We start from the raw sequence: 21,016 nt of genomic DNA, 5'->3' as shown, positions 1-21,016 counted from the left end.
TGCAATTGTGACAACTATGATGTCATAACAATAGTTTAATTAAAAATAAATAAAAAAACAAGAATAAAAACATATAGAAATAGCAGGATCAATAATGCAAGAATCATGACACTCTTTTATCATTATAAAATAAATAATATATATTATATATACATATAAATATGACTTTCCATTTTTTCATTGTTTTTATTCTTATTTTTTTCATAAGAATGTACATACCGTCATACAAGTTCAAAATAGAAACAAAATAAAAAAGGCCCAATCATAACAATGACCATAGTACATTAGAGAATGACCAAATAAAATAAGAGTAAATATATGTAATAATGATAAATCATTTATAAATATATTTAATAGTAATGGTAATAATAATAATAATAATAATAATTATGAATACAAATAAAAAATAAGATTCATTTAAAATAATAATATACATTTCCTGCGCCGCCACTGTCCGCAGCTCGTACGCCATCTCCGGGTGGCTGGTTGCCATGGTAACGCGGGTCACATGCGTGGGTTTCCTCCTCCCGCCGCAGCCGGAGAGCGGCAGAAGATGCTCGGACCAGCGATCCACGACCCACGATCCAGAGCCATTTTCACCGGGAAAACGGCCCCGATCCGCCGCGCACGGTGCGGTAAACCCCGCTAGACCCCCGCTCTCCACCACCTCCACCCCTCTGTGTGTGTCTGCGTGCGTGTGCGTGCGTGTGCGTGCGTGTGCGTGCGTGCGTGCGTGCGTGCGTGTGTGTGTGTGTTTTATTGTTATTTTATTTTTCTTTCAAACACCCCCCCCCCCCCCGCAAAAAAACAACAACCCCACGAGTGATCAATTCCGCGGCGGAAGAAGAGCGGCATCGCGTCCCCGCACCCGAAGCCCGGAACCAGGGATGAGTATAGAAATCCCCGAGGGCCTGACGGAGCTGCTGCAGAGCTTTACCGTGGAGGTGCTGAGGAACCAGCCGGGGGACCTGCTCGGCTTCGCGCTGCAGTACTTCACCCGGCTGCAGGAGCGAGGCGCCCGCCGGGAGCGGCATGAGCCCAACCCGGGCTCCCGAGCCGGCAAGGCGGTCAACTTCACGGAGCAGGCCGTGCAGATCGAGTCGGAGAACGGGGAGGAGGAGGAGGAGGAGGAGGAGGACGACGACGACGAGGAGGAGTTCGTGGGTAAGGAGACGGAATTGGGCGAATGTGTGTCTATGTTGATTTTTTTTCTGTTTTTAGGTTTAATCTAAATTAAATGAATAAATAAAAATAACCAAATATCCACATCCATTGGCCGCCACGGTGCATCCTTATGGTGTGGTCCTGATGCTGCATCCAGATGCACCTAGACAGGTAGCATTAGATGTTGAATTAGGTTTTTTTTTTAAAGACATTTTAGTCATAATTATTGAATAACTAATTATGATTCATGCCTAAAAATGCGAGGAACCAAATGCCCTTCACCTCTAGGATATGTGGACATTCCCAGGCCTCCATGCAAGGCCTGTGACTGCCTGCCATTGGGTTGTTGTACCAGTATAGTTATTTTGGACCAAATGATGCTGGGTTAAAAATGGATTTTAACTGTGGTTATCATGGGGACTGTTATGAATGTATTTGGGTCTGGTGCAGGGATCATTATTGGATGTTCTCCTGAATATCACCCCCATGCTCTGCTGGAGCAGGATGTAGCATAGCAACCCTGGGTCTGTGTCATGGGATGCATCATGCCAATGACTTCCCTCCTTTATTCATGGGGATTTAGTTTTATTTACAAAATGACGCTGCTCAATAATGGCCTCTGCTGCATCATATGGGTCTGGTGCAGGATCCATGTCCATATTATTGTAAACTGTACATATTTATTAATTTTGTACAGAAATATTCCAACTATATTTATACCTCTACTATATATTGCAACTATTTTATCACTCCACCCCCACTGTATTAAGAGACTTTTAATTTATATTGTGCTTAGAGAACATTCTATATTCTGTATATTCTGTATATTTTGTTTATATATACAGTATATTTTTTAGCTTGCTTTTTAGAGTAATACGATTTTTTATGTAACTTGTCTGACGCCGGACATGGGATCCCAGTGACTTCCCTCCTATTGGCTTTGAGTGTGTGAGTACAGTCCATCACCCTTTGGCGGGACATAAAAGGTTTAATCCAAGTTTAGGATTCACAGCATATTCACATCTCTGGTTAGTTCCTGAGGCTCATGAGGCATCCATTTATGAATCCCAGTATCATGTGTATATTTAATACTGAAGCCATTGATCCAGAGCTCAGTGTTTTTTTGCCTTGCCTGTCATTGAAATATGTTTTGTTTCTCATAGATTCAGGGAAGTAAATACACCTCAATGGAATAACTATTAGGTTGATTTTACACCAGGCACAATTTTAGGCAAATGAAACACCACGCTGCAGCAGGAAACACTGCAGTCAAAAGCACGATACAATGCATCTGGTATTGACTGCTCAGCAGTCAATTTGTTTTGAATATTTCCATTAACGTCACCAATCATGTGTTGCCCAAAAAGTTGCCTGGTGTATTGCAGACCTACTGATTTTTACTGGAACCTAAGAGGAATGTCCTTCAACCCCAATCAGATGTGTTCCATGTTTTTCGTCAGCCGTTATAACAACCTTGTGTTATTATTATTATTATTATTATTATTATTATTATTATTATAAATGTACTTCTTTAAGTAGTTCAACACCAATAATTCCAGAGTAACAATAGTGACAGAAAATGATTCACTGTGGAATTATCCTGATCCTTCAAGGTCCAAAGTGATCACCCAAAACTGTAATTGAGTATAATATTTACATATTTGTATTAATTGCATTTTGATTGTTTGCTTTTTTTCTTGCTACTATTTGACTGCCATCTATTCATGTAAAGCACTTTGAGTTGCATGTTGTGTATGACAGGCACTATATTATTATTATTATTATTATTATTATTATTATTATTTGTAGTAGCAGTAGTAGTAGTCATAGTAGTAGCAGTAGTAGTAGTAGTAATAGTAGTAGTGGTAGTGTCAGTATTATTATCATTATTATCCACATTCCTTATCACTATTTGAATGAAATAATAGAATCTAAGTGTTGAATTTCTACCTTTCCTCTGAATTTTCCTGCAGCCCCAGTGATGAACAGATACATCAGGAGAGCATCGGGTGAGTTCTCCTCATTTACTTCCTGCCCAAAGTGACAGCTTCAGGTTCCTCATTTTCGAGTTGAACGTCCTGGAGAACGTCCGCAGGGAACACTCAAAAATCTGGACATCATTCAAAATTCCCCATTATATGCAGCAGTGAAGAAGTTTCCATCTGTTCCGTGTCACCGTGTCCCTGTCTTATGATAATAGCGATGATTTGTGTTCCGTTATGATCGTCCCCATGAGGGGGCTGTGGTTTGCTTCTACGTGTGAATGTGGTCGTATTGACGCTTAATTTGGCTTGGCGAGTGGGTGGGGGCGGAGTATTGTTCTGGATAGGGCAGGAAGTATAAAGATCAGATAAACTGCAGAAAAATTTGAAACTCCCCTTAAAAGGACTAGAAAGGTCCAACCAGGAGAGTGTCAAACTGAAATAGACAGATCGTTCTTCTTTGACTTGACAGATGGCAACCAGACCTAGCTACTAAAACGTGTATGTGGTGTGGGGAAGGTGTGGTTGGAGCAGCCACACCTGTCCTGGGTCATGGTGATTGGGGCCCAGGATCAGTGTGGCTGTACGCCTGTTGCTCATTGATTGGTCTAACGAGCAACGGGTAAAACCCCCATCCCCCCACACACATAGCAGAAGAGCCCTTGTCATGACATGCTGTCCATCTGCTCCAGGCTTGTTCCACCTAGCCCACTCTCTACAATAAACTCGTGTGTTTCCAACCCCATCGTCTGTGTCTTTGTGCCGGAGGGCCCTGAAAACACCATTTTCTATTAAACAAGAGTAAATATAGTGGTTTAAAGTCATTGATCGCCTGTTTACTCGGTTATACAGTAAGTGAACTTCGATATGTGGTAAAATGGCTCCATAATTAAAATACTCCGCATATTTCATCCTATTTAATCCGAAACCCTTTTTCGCTCTTATTTCTGAGAGAAAAGAGGTGTTTTGGCATCGCTCCATCTCTTGCATCGCCGGAAAATCTGTTGAAAAGCGACTTTGAAAAGCCGCAGAGTGAGTGCAACCGCCTTCATTACAGTCAGCTCCGTCCCCCTTGAATCTGCACTTGAGCGGAGGAGACACATGTTTGGAACGAAAGACGCTTTGTTTAAAATGTCTTTCGGTCTCGCCGGGGATTTGGTTCAAGTGACATGAATTCAGTGATGAACCGTTTCAAACAGGAAGCTCTGACGCCCGTGGCGGATCCCTTTGTTTCCCCGCCCCAAATGTATGACGTGGAATTCATTATTGCTGTGTTGTTGTTTTCTCCCTCTCATCATACAGTGTGTGCTGAAGCGTTCAACCCCGATGAGGATGAGGAAGAGAAAGAGTCGCGGGTAAACGGCCGCTACGCCCCACCGCTCTGCTTTGCATGTCGTCCAATAATATCACTGAGCCATTTGTAGCACGTTGATGAAGGTTAGGGTGGCCATTTGTCAACCCAGGCTTCGTTAAAATGTTGGTTCCCACCATTTGTGACCGTTCCCAGAAACAACCTCGCTGAACGCTTTATTGTCCAGAAAGCCACCGCTCTGCTGCAGCTTCTCACTGGGCTTCAATGCAGTCCTATGGGGCTTAAGGCTGTTTAGGCCTTAAAAAAAACCCAAAAACATCAAATTTCATAATCGCCTTTATAGTCTTTGAACGTTAAAGTGAGAACAAAAAATATCAGGTCTGTATCGTGTTTTTTATCAGGTTTTTCAGGGTTTTATTGACTTATATATCTTTTTTTGCGCTTTTGCCTTAAGAAGCTGTGGCGCTTCTTCCTAACAGGGTCAAATGCATTGGATGTACTGTACTGTGGCAATTGCAAAAAATAAAAAGTTAAGGATTAAATTTGATATTTCTGTTATTCAGAACATGTTGAAAGGTTTTGGACTAAATTAATCATGATGAGACGCCGCAGCATAGTGGTGAGTTTCTCTAGTAAAGACTTGAGCGAGGTTGTTTTATGGGCACTTATAAATGACGGGAATCAACATTTTAATAAGGCCTGGGTTGAAAAGCAGCCAACCTATCATTTCAGGATTTTTACCTCATGTCCTCTGTTACTAAAATAGTTGGACATTGCAATGTTTGACGTTTGACTTTTTTTGCAGGTTACACACCCGAAAACAGACGAGCAGCGACAGAGACTACAGGAAGCGTGCAGGGACATTCTTCTATTCAAAAATCTGGACGCGGTCAGTGGACCGTACGATAGAGCCGACACCTCCTCTGGGTGTGGCTTTGGTACCCTCAGATTCTGTGCCGCTACGAATCCATTTTTATGTTGATTGCTTTACAGCGGCGAAAGCAGCGTGTTCAAATCTGCATCGTAAATGTTTAATTCATGGACAAGGATATGATGGTATGCTTCCACAGGAGGAGATGTCTCAGGTGTTGGACGGCATGTTTGAGAAGTTTTCTATAGACGGGGAGCACATCATTGACCAAGACGATGATGGGGACAACTTCTACGTTATTCAAAGGTGATGAGATGGATCTTTTATTCTGAGGACCCGTGTGAATAAAATGATTTATGTATTATTATTATTATTATTATTATTATTATTATTATTATTACATCACATTTATAGCAAACACAGCAGCTCGTTCTGACGAAGGAAACACAAGATCCCATGCTGTCCACTCTGTGTGATCTTGTCATCCAGGGGGACATTCGACATCTTCATGACGGCTGACGGCGTCGAGAAGCTGGTCGGTTGCTACGACAACCGGGGAAGCTTTGGGGAGCTGGCGTTAATGTACAACACTCCCAGGGCGGCCACCATCGTTGCCACCTCACCTGGGGCCCTTTGGTGCCTGGTGAGCAAACACTTAATCTCTATGTTGTTCTAAATCAGGTGTTCTGTTATATTATCGTTATATGGTTCTCTGGTGGTTTACAGCAAACATTTTCATAAAAGGCATTGCCGTCGTCATCTGTACAAAAGTGTATTGAGCTGAAGATTCAATATGTCTTGTCTATTTCTCTATTGTAGTGCGAGAAAACTCATGTTAAAAAAAATCATGTTAAAGTTTAATCAACATGGTTTTGGTTGAGAATAAAATTCTCCATTTAATCCACGTCTCATAAGTCCCCCTAGTGGACAATGACTAAAACTCAGTTCTTTTCACTTTTTTTTTTTTAATTGACACTCTCTTAATTGGCGAGAATGTCTCTTATGCCTCTCAATTGGTGATCATTTGTACGTCTCATTTTTTTTTTTGTACCAGGATCGTTTAACGTTCAGAAGGATCATCGTAAAGAATAACGCCAAGAAGAGGAGGCTGTACGAAGCTTTCATCGAAACGCTACCGCTGCTCACGTCGCTAGAGGTGACGATCCACTTTGCGCCGAACTTACGCAAAGAAACCGATGCAGGCCTTTTTCGACTCAATTCTCTGTCAGTATAGAAATCCAATATTCACGAAATCCCAAACGTCCGTCGTCTGATCCACAGCTCTCGGAAAGGATGAAGGTGGTCGATGTGTTGTCCTCCAAGGCGTTCGGCGACGGGCAGCAGATTATTGCTCAGGTCAGGAGGCCCCGAGTATTGTATCCTGAGCACCTGCGCTGTCACCGTAAAATGTTTCAAATCAACCACACGCACCTTTCTGTGTTCGATTAACTTACTTACATTTCTTCCAGGGTGAGCTAGCATCCTGCTTCTACATTGTCGAATCTGGCCAAGTTAGAATCACCATGAAGAGGAGTAGGGTACGTGTGTCTGCTTTGGATGTGAAGTGTGTATTCATTCGTATTACTTTTCCAGAGACAGGTCATCGGTATAACCTCTTCGGTGTGTTTCAGCTTGTTTAAGTTTGCTTCTTTCTTTCTTTCATTCTTTCTTTCTTTCTTTCTTTTCTTTGTTTTGTTTTTTGCAGAAAAATGACCAGGAGGAAGAGGAGGTGGACATCGCCACATGCCACAGAGGACAGTATTTTGGGGAGTTGGCTCTCGTCACAAACAAGCCCAGGGCTGCATCAGCTTATGCCGTGGGAAGCGTCAAGTGCTTGGGTAGACTTTTGAAATTTGTTTTTTGCGTGCACATTTTAATTATTAAAAAAAAAAGTGTTAATTTTATTCATTTTTTTTTCAATTTATGTCCTATATGTCTGCAGAATATTTACATTTAATATAATATTTAATCGACACACAAAAAAAACAACGTTTAACTACCATTTGTTCTGTGTTTCCTCTGCTTGCCAGTGATGGATATTCAGGCCTTTGAGCGCCTGCTGGGCCCGTGCATGGACATCATGAAGAGGAACATTGCAAACTATGAGGAGCAGCTGTCGACTCTGTTTGGTAGCAGCACGGACATTAAAGAGCAACTTGCATGAGACGTGGAATGGAGACGGCTCCGCTGGACCACGGACGGCTGGAACAATACGCCCCCCCCCCCCCCCGACCCTGCCCCACCCCTCACCCTCCATGACCACTTTAAGCTAATTGTCTTTGAGAAAACAAAAGGTGAAATTTATACAAGCAGACTACTTCAGTATCCCAGATAAGGCGATATGTGTATTAAAGGAGCTTGTCATGGAGCATTAGGAGCCGAGAAAACTGAGCCAGAGCCAGAGATGCTTAGTTTTCTTTGCCACTGTCTGATTTATTACTTGGGACTCTTATAGTTACACTACGTGGCGCAAAGCATGTGGACACACCTTCCGAATAATGGATGTGGAGAAAGGTGGAGAAAAACCTCGGCCGCAGTCCAATGAAAGAGATGTCACTGGGCAGCGAAAACATCAGCTCAACAAACGACAGCTCACGGAACTGAACCTCCGAGCGTTGGAGACGGGATGCAGAATACTGTCCGTCCCAGGTTCCGACACTCACCGTGCAGTTCCAAGCTGCTCCTGGAAGCGACGTCACCTGAGGCTTGTCCATCAGCGGCTTCGAGAAATGGGTTCCCATCGCTGAGGGGTCGCACAGAAGCTGAAAATCACAGAGCATCGTCTGGAGTGGCGCAAAACTCACCTCCTCCGGACTCTGGAGCTCTGCTGGACTCCGGAGCTTCGCTGGACTCCGGAGCTCCGCTGGACTCTGGACTCTGGACTCTGGACTCTGGACCTCCTGCCAACTGTGTTTTGGTGGAGGACGGACAGTGGTCAGGAGCATGTTCTCCTTTGTTTAGTTCCACTGATGGTAAATCTCGACGTTCTCCGTGACGGTCCTGTCCTTCCGGCAGGAGTTTGTGGACCTTTCTCTCTTGTCCAGCATCAAAGCCCCCTCGTGGTCAGCAGAGAAGACGACGGTGCGGACCCGGAGAGCCGAATTCCCTCCCGAAACGCCACCGTGGCTGAATGGAACCAAAACCCCGGCAGAAATATTCCAACATCCGGTGAAAAACCCCAAAACACTTGCGGAGGAATTTGGGATGAGATGTTTGTTGTCGCGAACGGGGGGATGTCCACATCATTTTGGGGCCGTGTCACCTATTTCTTTGCGTTACTTTCCAGCTGTTCCTCACAGTGCTATGGAACTACAGTATTATACACTTTCTACACGTATTAGTGTTATTTGTTTTAGGATCACATGCCAAAGGTACGATCTCATCCACTCAAACTGTTCATGAGCCGCCGTGTCATGTCAGTACTTCCTAACATTTAGTGGCACGCAGGTATCATTGTGCCACGTGACGAGACGGAAGAAACACGGTTTGGTATGAATTTGAGTGTATTTCTAAAGAACTATTTACGTTTGACTTTCACGCATTTCTTTGGGTGACTTACACTTTCAGTTTTAAACCAAAAGAAAACATTTCCATTGCCATCGTGTTTTTCATTCCTCGGCCTCCCTTTTCCTGAGCTGTGTGCCGTCGCTCGGTGTGTCCTGGCAGCCTGAGGTTATGCTTTTGCACAATCCGAGTTTCAGAGAAATGGTCGATAGTTTTGTAAGGATCCACATTGTCTGTATCAACTGAGTATCTAATGTTTTAATATGCTTTTGATTTGATATATGTCGCCACTAGTATCCAGTTCTCATGAGCATATGTCTTAAGTTCTATTCCCTGTGTGTTAGTGTAACGTATCAGTGAAGCCACCCGTCATCCAGCGACTTTAATTTGGTTATTTATTGCTGTCTACCTCTGCCAATAACTAATATTTTTGTTTAGTAATGCATATTTCAATGTTCCCTCTCAGCAGCAATTCTTTAGTGATAACTTTTTCGCTATTTATTTCAACGCTTATTAAGAGTGTTACATATTTTTTTGTGTGTGGTTTACTGTAGCTCGATATATTTGGACATATTTTAACAAACAAAAAAAAAAATCTTCTGTGTGAGATTAAAATAATCAAAATGTTATTTCGTGCAGACATTCCTGGTTATTCGGAGTAGGACAAACTATGATATAACTTTGGCCAAAACGGTTTCATTTTTTTTTCCCATTTAAATAAACAACTGTTTTATATCGTTATGTCTCGTGTTTTTTCTTATCTGAAAAACAAAACGTTGTTCGTCACCACAACTATAGGTCAATGTTGTAAGGGGGAAAAAAAACATGGTGAGCAAGGAAACACATTGCAGATTTACTCTAGTAATATAGTATTATTATGATACTGTATCATAATTACTAGCACTATATGTAATAATGTAGATTACGGTCTTATATATCATAATGTCACATGATTTTTTTTTTATCTGATGTAAGGGTATTGCTTGCCATTAATTTATCCACCCATCCACCCATCTATACATCCACCACCCCATCCTTCCATACATACTGTACATACATACGTCCCTCCATCCATCCATAAATGCATCCATCGATCATTCATCCATCAATCTATCCCTCCACCCACCCGTCCACCCATACATACATCCATCCACCACTCATCCATACATACATCCATCCAGACACATCCATTCTTCCATCCATCCATACATACATACATCCCTCCACCCATCCATCCATCCATCCATTCACCTCTACTATCCAACACAAGTATTTACAGTATAAGTTCGTACTGTAGAGGATAATAACATTACTTCATTACGAAACAACTATTACGAAGTTAACACTCAAATAAATGAAACAAACTCCAGGCCCATTGTTCTTGTTATTGCCAATCAGCTGTCACAGGAACAATAACAGGCGTGTACTTTCAGCCAATCGCGACGTGATCAACAAACCAGGCCTCGCCTCCCTCCCGTGACGTCGGCGACTCTCCGCCAACGGGGCCCGGGGATCCTCGACGCCGACGGGCGCCTGCGCCAATGGGAGCCCCCGGTTCGCACGCGCCCCGCCCCCCCCCGCCGCTCCGGCGAGAAGGAGGGGGCGGGACCTGTCCAAATAAGGAGCTCCCTCTCCGTGCGCGAGTTAGTTGATGGCGACAGCTTCGGTGAGTGAGCGCAGCACAGTCTCGCTCGGTTCGGGGGGAAAACCAACGACCCCGGGTCGCGCAGGCGGCCCGCGTCGAGCCGCGGCGCGCTCCGCGTCCGGGGATCCGGCTCCGGGCCGGACTGTCACGCTCCGCTTCGGGGCGGATCGCGCTCGGACCGCCGCCGCCGCTGTTGTTGTTGTTGTTGTTGTGGTTGTGGTTCTAATTTTTTTTTTGTTTGTTTTTTTTGTCGACGTTATTGCCGCGACGCTCCGCTTCGTGTCGCGGCGGGGCTCGGCGAACAAAGATGTCCGCGCGACACTTTCCCAGTTGTTTTGGAAGTGGAGTCCCACCGGGGCGACGGGGAGGGAGTTCGGGTTTCATTCATTTCAACGGGCCGTCGTGCCCCAACTTGTTGACATTCTTTTGTTTACAGTGACGGGTCCGTCCGGGTCGAGGACGTCGCTGGCTTTTAAAACACGGCTCCGTCGGTCGTGGAGCGACGGCGTCGGGCGTTCGCTCGTCCGTGGATTCGCAGCGACGTTTTTTATCGAAACCAGAAGAGCAGCTGCGGGTTTTTTTTTTATGGGGGGGGGGGGGGGGGGGTGGTTTGGCTTTTAGGCTGCCGAGGCCTGCGTCAAAATCTGCACAGCGCGTATTACTCAATCGGTCGTCCGCGGAGAAGACGACAGCTCCCCGGGTCGCCTTCGCGGCGTCCGACGTCCCCTGACACCACAACGTCCACGCGTGTTCAGATGCGTGTCATTTTGAATGTTTTCCTATTTCGTCACATTTTCCTGTTGTGCTCGGGAGATCGCTTAAGCGGTTGTGGGGGGAGGGGGGTGGTGGTGGGGTTTAAAAGGCGGATGAACGTTATCTCCGTCGCTGTCTCGGGGGTCCCCGGCGGTGTCCCCCGACCCCCCCCCCCCCACGGAGACCCCCGGGTCGCGTCAAGTCGCTTCCGAACTGTGCTTCGCAGCGTTTATTGTTACGCAGTTATGAATGAATGAGCCGCGGTGCGCATGCGCGACGGAGCTCCTCCAAGTTTATAAACAAGTCCAGGGCGCGGTCACGTGACCCGGGGCTCACCGTGGACTGGATTGATAATTTGTATATGAACGTGGTATCACTGTCATCAGTAACTGATCAGCGATCATAATACTGTGGATGCCCCTGATATATGCACAGTTTTCCCACTTGATGCCTTCTCTACAACGTTCGTAAATGTGTTATGTACCGTTTGTTCTGCACGCCTTATCGCATGTTTTGTTGCCCCATGACCAGTGGTTCTCAACGTGCGGTCCGGGGTCTTTCAAGGGGCTCCACGGGGACCCCATCAAAGTAACTGATAGAGTGCGAATCGCCGCTCAACAATGTTTTCATGTAGCGCTTTTATCAATGTTGGGACGTCCACATTTGAATGTCTTGAGTCTAGAGACCGGGCCCCTGTGTTCTTTCGGCTTTTACCTAATGAGCCGAAGACAGTTGGAATTAGCCTTATGCAATCACCCCGCCTTCTTTGTGACAACGGTTAACTTTGTTGTTGTTGCCCTAACAACCAGGCCAGAAGGCACCGCCTAGTGTGATGTAGGAGACAATTACGATCTGACCTGGAGACTGTAAATAAAGAGGAAAAGCAGCGGAACGCTGCGAGGATGGACGACACGTTTGACCCGCTGAAGTGTAATGAGGACCTGCCCTCCTCGCCCGGGTGCAACATGGAGTACGGTGAGTTTCGCAAGATTACAACATATGACATCATTCATTCAAGGCTCTGGGTTGTGTTTTTTTTTTTTAACCATTTCATAACTCTAATCTCTGCCGGCCCCGCCGCCTCTAGATGACATGCCGGAGCTGCAGGAGCTGGAGGAGGAGCGCAGCCCTCCAGCCTTGTACCAAGTGGGGGTGGAGGTGTCCCACCAGGAGCTCGCTGCCTCCCACAGCACCAACTGGCTCACGGAGCTCGCCAACATCGCCACAAGCCCCCAGAGCCCCCTCCTCAAAGATGCCCCCCACAAGAGGTCTGCACTTTGGCCATACTAATTCCGCTGTCAGTCGCAATCAACAGAATGAACCCATTATAACACATGTTCACAGTAGTTTTTTTTTTTTGTTTTTTTTTGTCCTGGTTTGTGCAAACATATTTTTAATCTTATGGCAGTATTTATGTTATGCAAAAGATTTTGTCAGACATTTGTGATGCTTCACAAAATAAATATTGATATAGGAGTTGATATGTTTTCTTTCTCTGCAGATCGTCTCCTGTGCATATCTTTGGCACCAGCAACAGTTTACATTCCTACGCTCGGCCTCCATTAGCCAGCAGTGCACCGACGCCCTCTAGAGGTCACCTCAGGGAGCGCAGGCGTGTCAGGGTAATTCAAAACAACAAACCTATAATTAATCTTAATCAATGCCATTGTGTTTGAACACAAATATGTTTGTTTCATGGATTCAACTGACTCCCAAGTTGTTATTTTTCTCCCAACAGGCCAGTAGTGAATCAGAGTCCGGAGTGTTCTCCATGTCGTCCTCGTTTTCAGACGACGAAGACATGGCCTGGTCTCACTCCTGGCCCTCCACAGCCTGGCACTGCTTTCTCAAAGGTGAACGTGAGCTTCTGAATGACTTGCAGTATAATATGATCGTACGTTGGTTTCTTAGCTTCCCTACTAAATTAGACTGACATGAGGGAGTCTTCAGAGCTGCTTCTGTAAAAACCTTGGAACCCTGATAAAGCTCAACGGCACCCTGACGGTTTTCTAACCAGTCACAAGAACGTTCATGTCAGAATGGTGTTTGAAACGGTTCAAGTTCAACGGATTATCTGTCACATGCATATACATACGGTCATACATATATGCAGTGAAATGTCAAGACACCCGGTTATGTATGTATGTGTGTGTGTGTGTGTGTGTGTGTGTGTGTGTGTGTGTGTGTGTGTGTGTGTGTGTAAAATATGTAATATAAAAGTATGTTGCAGTATGTCCTTGCTTATTCATCTCACTATAAGCTATTATATCACCCATACTGTACATATGAAAGTCTGTTAGGGTTTTTTTGTTTTCTTTTAAATGGATTTACAGTGGAAAGATCCTGTATGTATCCGTGAAACCCACATTTCATTCAAACTACGGTTGCACCATACATTAATGTGCACTGCTAATTCAAACGCAACGAAAATGTAAATCATTGTATTGCACGATTATGCGTTGTCATAATCGCTATTATTAGATTTTAGAACAACTTTGTGGATGCAAACACAAATCCAAATACTAAAACATGAAAAGTCACCAATCATATAGCTTAGTAGTAGTTCTTTAATAATTGTTCTATTGTTGATATATTGTAAAAAAAACCCCCAAAAAAACAAAACAGAGTTGATGTTGCTCCCAGTCAACAGAGGAAAGAGGCTCGAGCCACCACCGCGCTGTAGAGCTGCTCTTTTCACAGTTCAGTTTGTTGACTGTAGCGTAACTCCCCAGCACGGCCATAGCCGCGGGCGTTCCCCCCCCCCCCCCCCCCCCCCCCGGGGCCTGTGCGTCCATACATCCGCTGCGGTGTCGTCATGCGCTCGTTCTTTCTCCCCAGGCACGCGCCTCAGGTTCCACCGGGGTCACAACGTGGAGTGGCAGGACGCCGGCGACCTCCGAGACTCGGATGACGACTCAGACGACGACTCCATGATGGTCTGCACCTCGCTCAAGGTGTGACTACAACAAATATGATTATATAAAATACTCAATTAAACAATAAAAAATAATAGCATACAGAGCTTTGGAAAAATGATCAGGCGGCGACACAGAATGGGCACGAAAGGGAGTCGGGAGTCAGTAACTTCATGACTTCTGGAAAGAAAAACATGTCTCTATATCACCTAGATTGGTTAGGTTTTCTCAACTTAATATGTACTTCATTTCTAGATTTCAATTCGGGAAAGCCTAGAAAATATCGATTTCTACAAACTGAAACAGTATTTTTCTCATGAAATTTCTTTTTGCTTTGTTGCACGGACAAAAATCACACTCAATAAATCAACCAACCTCACACAATAACAACGACTTCATTTAATTTAATAGCAATTTAGCTTTTTTTTATTACTGTTTCCAGAGCTACGGGCCCAATGGGCTGAAGCTGGTGAGCCACGAGGAGACGGTGTGTTTCGGACAAGCCACCCTCAAGCTGACCTTTGACCCCGGCTCCACCGAGTATGGCCTTTTGACGGCAGAATGCAGACTCGATCACCCTTTCTTTGTAAAGAATAAAGGTAAATGCCTCTCAAATCACACTGAAAACCCACCACTAGTGCAGTTCTTTATAAATGAAATGGACAATGAGCGGGTAATTTCCCGGTGCAGGGTGGTCCTCCTTCTATCCGAGCCTTACCGTGGTGCATCATGGGATTCCGTGCTACGAGATGCAGCTGGGCGACCTGTGCCTCCCTCCAAGCCACCCGGACGCCATTAACTGTGACGACTCGGTCGTCTTCGACACTTTCAGGAGGTACCACGCCCTGGGAAATGTGGTTTCATATGAGTTCAAATGAACTGTTTTGAATTGGCAACAAAATTTGGAACAAAAGGAGACTGGGGGAAAAAAAAAAAAAACGGGAAAAAATGACAGGACATGAAAAGGTTGTGGAACGCGGCTTCCGGAGGTCGGAGTACGGGTGCTCAACTCTTATTTTGCCTCCGCTCGCAGCTACGACTTCACCCCGCTGGACTCCTCTGCCGTGTACGTCCTCAGCAGCATGGCCCGCCAGCGCCGGACCTCCCAGTCCAGCGGGGGCGCTGTCAGCCCGGACTGCGAGCGCGCCGCCTCCCCGCAGTCCTCCGGCGGCAAGTCGAGCAGGAGCCAAACCTCAGGGAGCGCTGGCGGAGCCACGCCCACCAAGTGCAAGCGGCCAATGAACGCCTTCATGCTGTTCGCCAAGAAGTACCGTGTGGAGTACACCCAGATGTATCCTGGGAAGGACAACAGGTGAGAGGTCAAAGTACGGCAGGTAGATGGTTCGAAGAGGCTTTTCAGAAAAATAAAAATAGTGGGAATTGGCAAAAAAAAATAAAAAGTCACGTCTTTTTTAAAGGGACCTAATATGAAAAACTCACCTTTTCAGTGCTTGTGCACGTACGTTTGGGTCTCCGATGGTTCTGCTAAACACGCAAACTGTGAAATAACAACCCGGTCAGTTTTTTGTGGTGTCCCGATTTCAGGAAACATTGAACGAGCCGTTGAGATTTGTGTCTCAGTCCTACGTCACATTGAGACACCAATAGAATTAGAACCCGCGCCCCGTCTTGAGTGACCCCACCCGCGGCTGGAGGTACGGCTCGCACTCGCCGGACCCGCTCGCGTTACGGCGAAGCTAAGAGATGAGTGTGGGAACTGCTCTGTTGGCTGCGCAGACCAGCACAAATCTTTTAAAAGAAAGAGGAATTTAAACCTAAACTGTCCGTGACAAAACTGCAGACGAGGGAAATGTAAGTATTCAAAAAAATAATTGTGCCGTGTTTCTTTTGCCGCTTAGCATTAGCTAACGCTAATAGTTCGCTCGTAGCGGCCTGGTTACGGCGTAATGCTCCGAACAGAAGATCTTGGCGGCTGTGGGTGGGATTCGCACGACTCACATTGTTGAACTGACATATAAACAAAAACAGACATAAAGAGCAGCGAGAAGGAGAGCGTCGGGCCGGTGTGTCCGTGCGCCGCCATCTTGGTCAGCTCCAACCGTTCCGCACCAAGGCGTGGCCTCAGAGACCAATATTACCTTGTTGAAAAGGAGTATAATAGGCTCCCTTTTACATCTACCAATGAAGGAGTCATGTGATCATTTTTTAAAAAAGAGGTAGCAAACCGTAAACCAGGCTTTTCAGGTTTTTCAGGGGCTTGTTGACTCCTTGGCCCTATTGCAAATTTGCTCTTTTGATTACATCTGTGCTGATGTCAGAGACTAGAAACAGTAAGTAAGAGACTAGGGACAGGAAGTAAGAGTCTAGGAACAGGAATTAAGAGACTAGGGACAGGAAATAAAGAGTCTATGAGCAGGAAGTAAGAGAATAGGGACAATAAGTAAGAGACTAGGTAGGGACAGGAAGTAAGAGACTAGGGCAGGAAGTAATAGACTAGAAACCGGAAGTTAGAAGAAGAATCTTTAATTATCATGCAACACACCCCAACACATTCACACGCTTTGGATGGTGGCCGGTGAAATGAGGCCTCTGCATTTAACCCATCCTGGCTTGTCCTTCCTCCGGGGGGGCAGCCAGGAGCAGTGGGCAGCATTCGTGGACGCGCCCGGGGACGAGTGTCCATCACTGGTCAGATGATGATGTGTGCATGTTTTTGGTGGGGGTCCTTACTGACGTGAGGTGGAGGAAACCCCATGTGAGCACGGGGAGAACATGCAAACTCCGCACAGAAATGCTCCTATTTGGGAGACAACCCGCCGGAGCACGGTGCCAACAGCGCCCCAGGCGGGAATAGACCCAGGACCTTCTTGCTGTGAGGCATCAGTGCAATGCACTGCGCCGCTTCCTACTGGCAACCTGCTGTAGCCAATATACTGGAACAATTGGAAAAAAAAAAAGTTTTAAATCAAAATATGATATAGCGGTTCATCAAAACACGTGAAGAAATGCATGACGACAGACATGATGGAGATGTGAGTTTCCGGTTTATGAGCCGATCACTTCCCTTCCCTCAGAAACGATCAGAACTAAGGCTGACCTCTGAGCAACACTAACCCCCAACCGCGTGGCGAGCACTAATGCAGATGGTAAATGCCAGGTAAAATATCACTGAAATTATGTTATGAGGAAAAAACAAGTTTGTCCTCCTGTTCCCTCCACCTTCCCGCTGCAGAGCCATCAGCGTGATCCTCGGTGACAAGTGGAAGAAGATGAAGAGCGAGGAGCGGAGGATGTACACCATGGAGGCCAAGGCTCTGGCCGAGGAGCAGAAGAGGCTCAACCCAGATTGCTGGAAGCGCAAGAGAACCAACTCGGTGAGGAGCCCAAATCAGCACTTTGTCTTCCGAACAGAATTGACTTCAGGTTACACAACAGCAACAAATTAATCTTACGGATTACCACTTTAAACGGATGTGTTTGTATTAATATTATTTTATTCCTCTCTATTCAGTGGCTACGTCCCCTTAAGGAATAAAAAACAAATAAAACAATAAATAAATTTTAAAAAGTTCATTTTTTTCTTGTCCTTAAATCACCCTTGGATAGATTCTACAAGACATACAGTAATGTTTTAACTTTATTAGTTAGTCTTTAACCAGCCCACAGGAGACACTCGCTCCCACACGATGGCACTCCACTCATCGTCCTTTCTCTTCTTTCCTTCTTCCCCTCCTCTCCGCAGGGTTCCCAGCAGACCTAAGGGGATCCTCTGTTTTTCCGGGCTTTTTCCGGTCCCTGGCGTGGAGGAGCCGTCCGGACGCCTCGCTGCCCTCCCGTACTCACACCATGCGACTGTGATGCTCAATTTACTTTTCATTTTGTAACTTTCAGAAAGAAAACAAACAAACAAAAAAAAACAAGGAAAAAAAAAAAACCACACGCACACACATTATAGAGACAACCGCTAAGAGAAAGAAGAGCGATTACAGAATATATACAAACGTGTAATCTAGTAACTAACAGTGCTTATATTTTCATATATCTTTCTATGTCAGAATTGCCTTATTCCCTTTTGAAACGATGAAATGATTCTCACGTGTTTCAGGATATTTCAAATTCTCTCAGAGTTAAAACATGAGACCCTGTGGTGCTATGCTCGGTGCAGACTGAGCAATAATAATACAGAATGAAAATAAAATGTCCATAATTGTGGAGAAAAAAAAACAAAAAAAAAAAACAGACTCTCAGATTTAACTTTTCCTCGCCTGGTCATATTCAGTATATCTATATTTTTACAGTTCAAGGTGTTGCACAGATTGGTGAACCTGATGCAGTTTTAATCCGCAGCCGAACCGGGGGACGAGCAGCGTTCACTGTAGGGGTTTCATTTCTTTTGCACTTTATATAAATATGTAATCTAATATCTTACAGCCATTGTATACTAGAGGAACCATGTGTATGATAAGACGTGTATCTTAAATACATCTGACACGGGCGTGGCTGCACGGCCGCGCTCCGCTTCGCAGCCTCCAAGTGGATTTGTAATGTTCGCTTTGTTGATAATGTACAGGTTCCACGCACGCACGCACGCACGCACCCATGCACGCACGCACACACACACACACACACACACATACATACACATACACACACACACACACACACACACACCAACCTCTTGCACAGAATATCCTTGTATTATATTATAAATAAAATTTTAAACTGGCATCTTAACACAGGCTCTGGAGTCTCGCTTGTTTTCCGAAAAGCCCTCCCTGTCCTCAGGGGACGTCTCAGGCTTTTACACTTTTCAGCGTATAATCGTCAAAAGCTCCCGACGGCCCGAAGAGATGCCACACGCGTGGACATGTTTCCCTGGCAACGGAGAGGGAGAGAGAGAGTTATTGCTTTTCAAAGTGTGCATATCCATGCCTGAACGCGCGCGCGCACACAAACACACACACACACACACACACACACACACACACACACACACACACACACACACACACCGTTGCTTATTAAGTAGCACTGGTGTAATAACGGTCGAGTGGCAAACACTTTCAAGGTTCTAATTGAACGGTTGAGTGGCTGCTTGTGTCGTCCTCCGAGCTCAAGGTGTGGAAAGATAAACGATCTGAGAGGCTATCAGGACAATGCAGGAATGCATGAGCAGCCTCAAAGTGCTCTGTTACATCTCCGGAGAGCTAAACTGCCACAATTAGGATCATAGCCCCGATGAAGCAATGATCAGGGTTTCAGATCAATGAATCCTCCTTAATAAACCTTTTCTCATTTGAATTTTGCCAAAGGATGTCATTTCGTGGATAGAGAATATTCAATATATTCTAGAATATATCAATATAGAATATATAAAATCCTTGCTGCTGCTGTCAGCAACCGTAAAAGTAATTGCAGTACAAACGATAATCGACAGAGGGCGCCAGTGCTCCATTTAGTTTTCCAGTGTAATGACCTTTTATATATAGTCCGTGGTGATGGCCGATGCTTCTGTTCTATCTGTCTGTTTGTCTACCTATCCATCTGTCTGTCCATTCGCCTGTCTGCCTGTCTGTCCGTCCATCTATCTGCTGTATCTGTCTATCTATATCCGTCCGTCCGTCCGTCTATCTATCTTCTGTATCTCTGTCCGTCCGTCCGTCTGTCTATCAATCCATCTCTCTATCCGCCTGTCTGTCTGTCTGTCTGTCTGTCTGTCTGTCTGTCTGTCCGACCGTCCGTCTATCTGCCCATCCATCCATCTGCCCGTCCGTCCGTCTATCTATCTATCCAAGTCTATAGCACTAGATGGGGGATTGTGAATTTAATTCTGGACACACCAGTAGAGCTGCTGCTCGCCAGCATTGGCCTGTGTTTTTGTAGATAAACACACGCTGTGAGATACGTGTTTGCCTTCGCTTTATTGTTGTACATCTATTACGTCCTCAAAGCGCAGGTTTTTCAAACATTTAGTTGCTTTTGCAGCCTGAAGATCACTTGTTTTCTTGGGCCTGTTGTTGTTCTTTCCATTGTGCACTCGGACCTTTTTCTTCAGCGAACAAGGGCCCAAGCCCGACGGCCAGATGTGTGGCATCGTGCTGCATTCTGGTGAACGACGTCGCGCTGAGAGTCGTGATAAAAGTCACCGGGACCGGACGAGGAAATGTCTGGATCCCGGACGGCGAAGGGATCCGGACGCGGCCGCGGTTACTGCGGCGATTCGGCGTTTTTCGGCTTTTCTCTGTCGTGGGACGGGGAAAAACTCCGAAGCGCAGATTAGAAACACCAAACAAATGAAGGCTGCAGAGCCGGCTGACAGGCGCCGGCGCTGGGCCTCGGGGGCGGGATTTTTTCGGAGAAAATTGCCGGCAGCTCGGAGGAAGAAGCTGAAATTGAAAATAACGCGCGTCTCATCAAATATCCATGATCAACAACACGCTGCGAGGAATCTAATTATAGCACAAAGAGGCAACGCGTTGAATAGTTTATGGAAAAATCGGACCAACTTAAATAAACGCCAAGTTCGGTGTGACGCTGTCAGCGCTTCAGAGAACAGAAGAGAAGAGAGGAGGAGAAAAGGAGAGAAAGATCACCTCAAAACCTGAAAGAGGGATGAATGGAGAGAAAGAAAGGAAAAAAACATCTGTTTATATGTGCGATTACTGCAGAGAACAAAACGGGATAGATGGATAGACAGACAGACAGACAGACAGACAGACAGACAGACAGCTAGACATAGATAGATAGACAGATAAATAGAAAGATAAATAGACAGATAGATAGACAGACATGGACAGACAGACAGCTAGACAGAGACAGACAGACAGACAGACAGACAGACAGATAGATAGATAGATAGACAGACAAGATAGACAGACAGACAGACGGATAGACAGATAGATAGATAGA

At 45.4% G+C, this 21,016-nt stretch overlaps 2 protein-coding genes across 2 annotated transcripts; both read left to right on the top strand.

The window, feature by feature from the left end:
* Positions 1-887: 887 nt before the first annotated feature.
* prkar2b (protein kinase cAMP-dependent type II regulatory subunit beta) lies at positions 888-7,493 on the top strand (the record flags this gene model as incomplete). Its single annotated transcript, XM_080002267.1, has 11 exons — positions 888-1,164; positions 3,138-3,173; positions 4,449-4,501; positions 5,264-5,347; positions 5,529-5,635; positions 5,819-5,972; positions 6,384-6,485; positions 6,611-6,685; positions 6,799-6,867; positions 7,035-7,167; positions 7,360-7,493. 11 exons carry the CDS (start codon positions 888-890, stop codon positions 7,491-7,493), a joined length of 1,224 nt encoding a protein of 407 aa, XP_079858393.1.
* A 2,977-nt stretch (positions 7,494-10,470) lies between these two features.
* hbp1 (HMG-box transcription factor 1) lies at positions 10,471-18,841 on the top strand. Its single transcript, XM_080001937.1, has 11 exons — positions 10,471-10,499; positions 12,041-12,206; positions 12,319-12,499; positions 12,733-12,853; positions 12,970-13,084; positions 14,070-14,185; positions 14,589-14,745; positions 14,837-14,981; positions 15,180-15,458; positions 17,340-17,481; positions 17,850-18,841. Exons 2-11 carry the CDS (start codon positions 12,134-12,136, stop codon positions 17,865-17,867), a joined length of 1,347 nt encoding a protein of 448 aa, XP_079858063.1. The 5' UTR covers positions 10,471-10,499; positions 12,041-12,133; the 3' UTR covers positions 17,868-18,841.
* The last annotated feature ends 2,175 nt before the right edge of the window (positions 18,842-21,016 follow it).

This window comes from Zeus faber, assembly GCF_960531495.2.
Source record: "Zeus faber genome assembly, chromosome: 6".
In the NCBI taxonomy this organism is placed as follows: Eukaryota; Metazoa; Chordata; class Actinopteri; order Zeiformes; family Zeidae; genus Zeus; species Zeus faber.
This window is presented reverse-complemented; position numbering and strand designations above follow the sequence as displayed.

Excerpts from the sequence above, each read along its gene's own strand:
- hbp1 (XM_080001937.1), top strand. The coding sequence starts at position 12,134 with ATGGACGACACGTTTGACCCGCTGAAGTGTAATGAGGACCTGCCCTCC. Across the intron at positions 12,207-12,318 it reads CGGGTGCAACATGGAGTACG|ATGACATGCCGGAGCTGCAG; the intron begins GTGAGTTTCGCA and ends CGCCGCCTCTAG. Across the intron at positions 15,459-17,339 it reads TATCCTGGGAAGGACAACAG|AGCCATCAGCGTGATCCTCG; the intron begins GTGAGAGGTCAA and ends TTCCCGCTGCAG.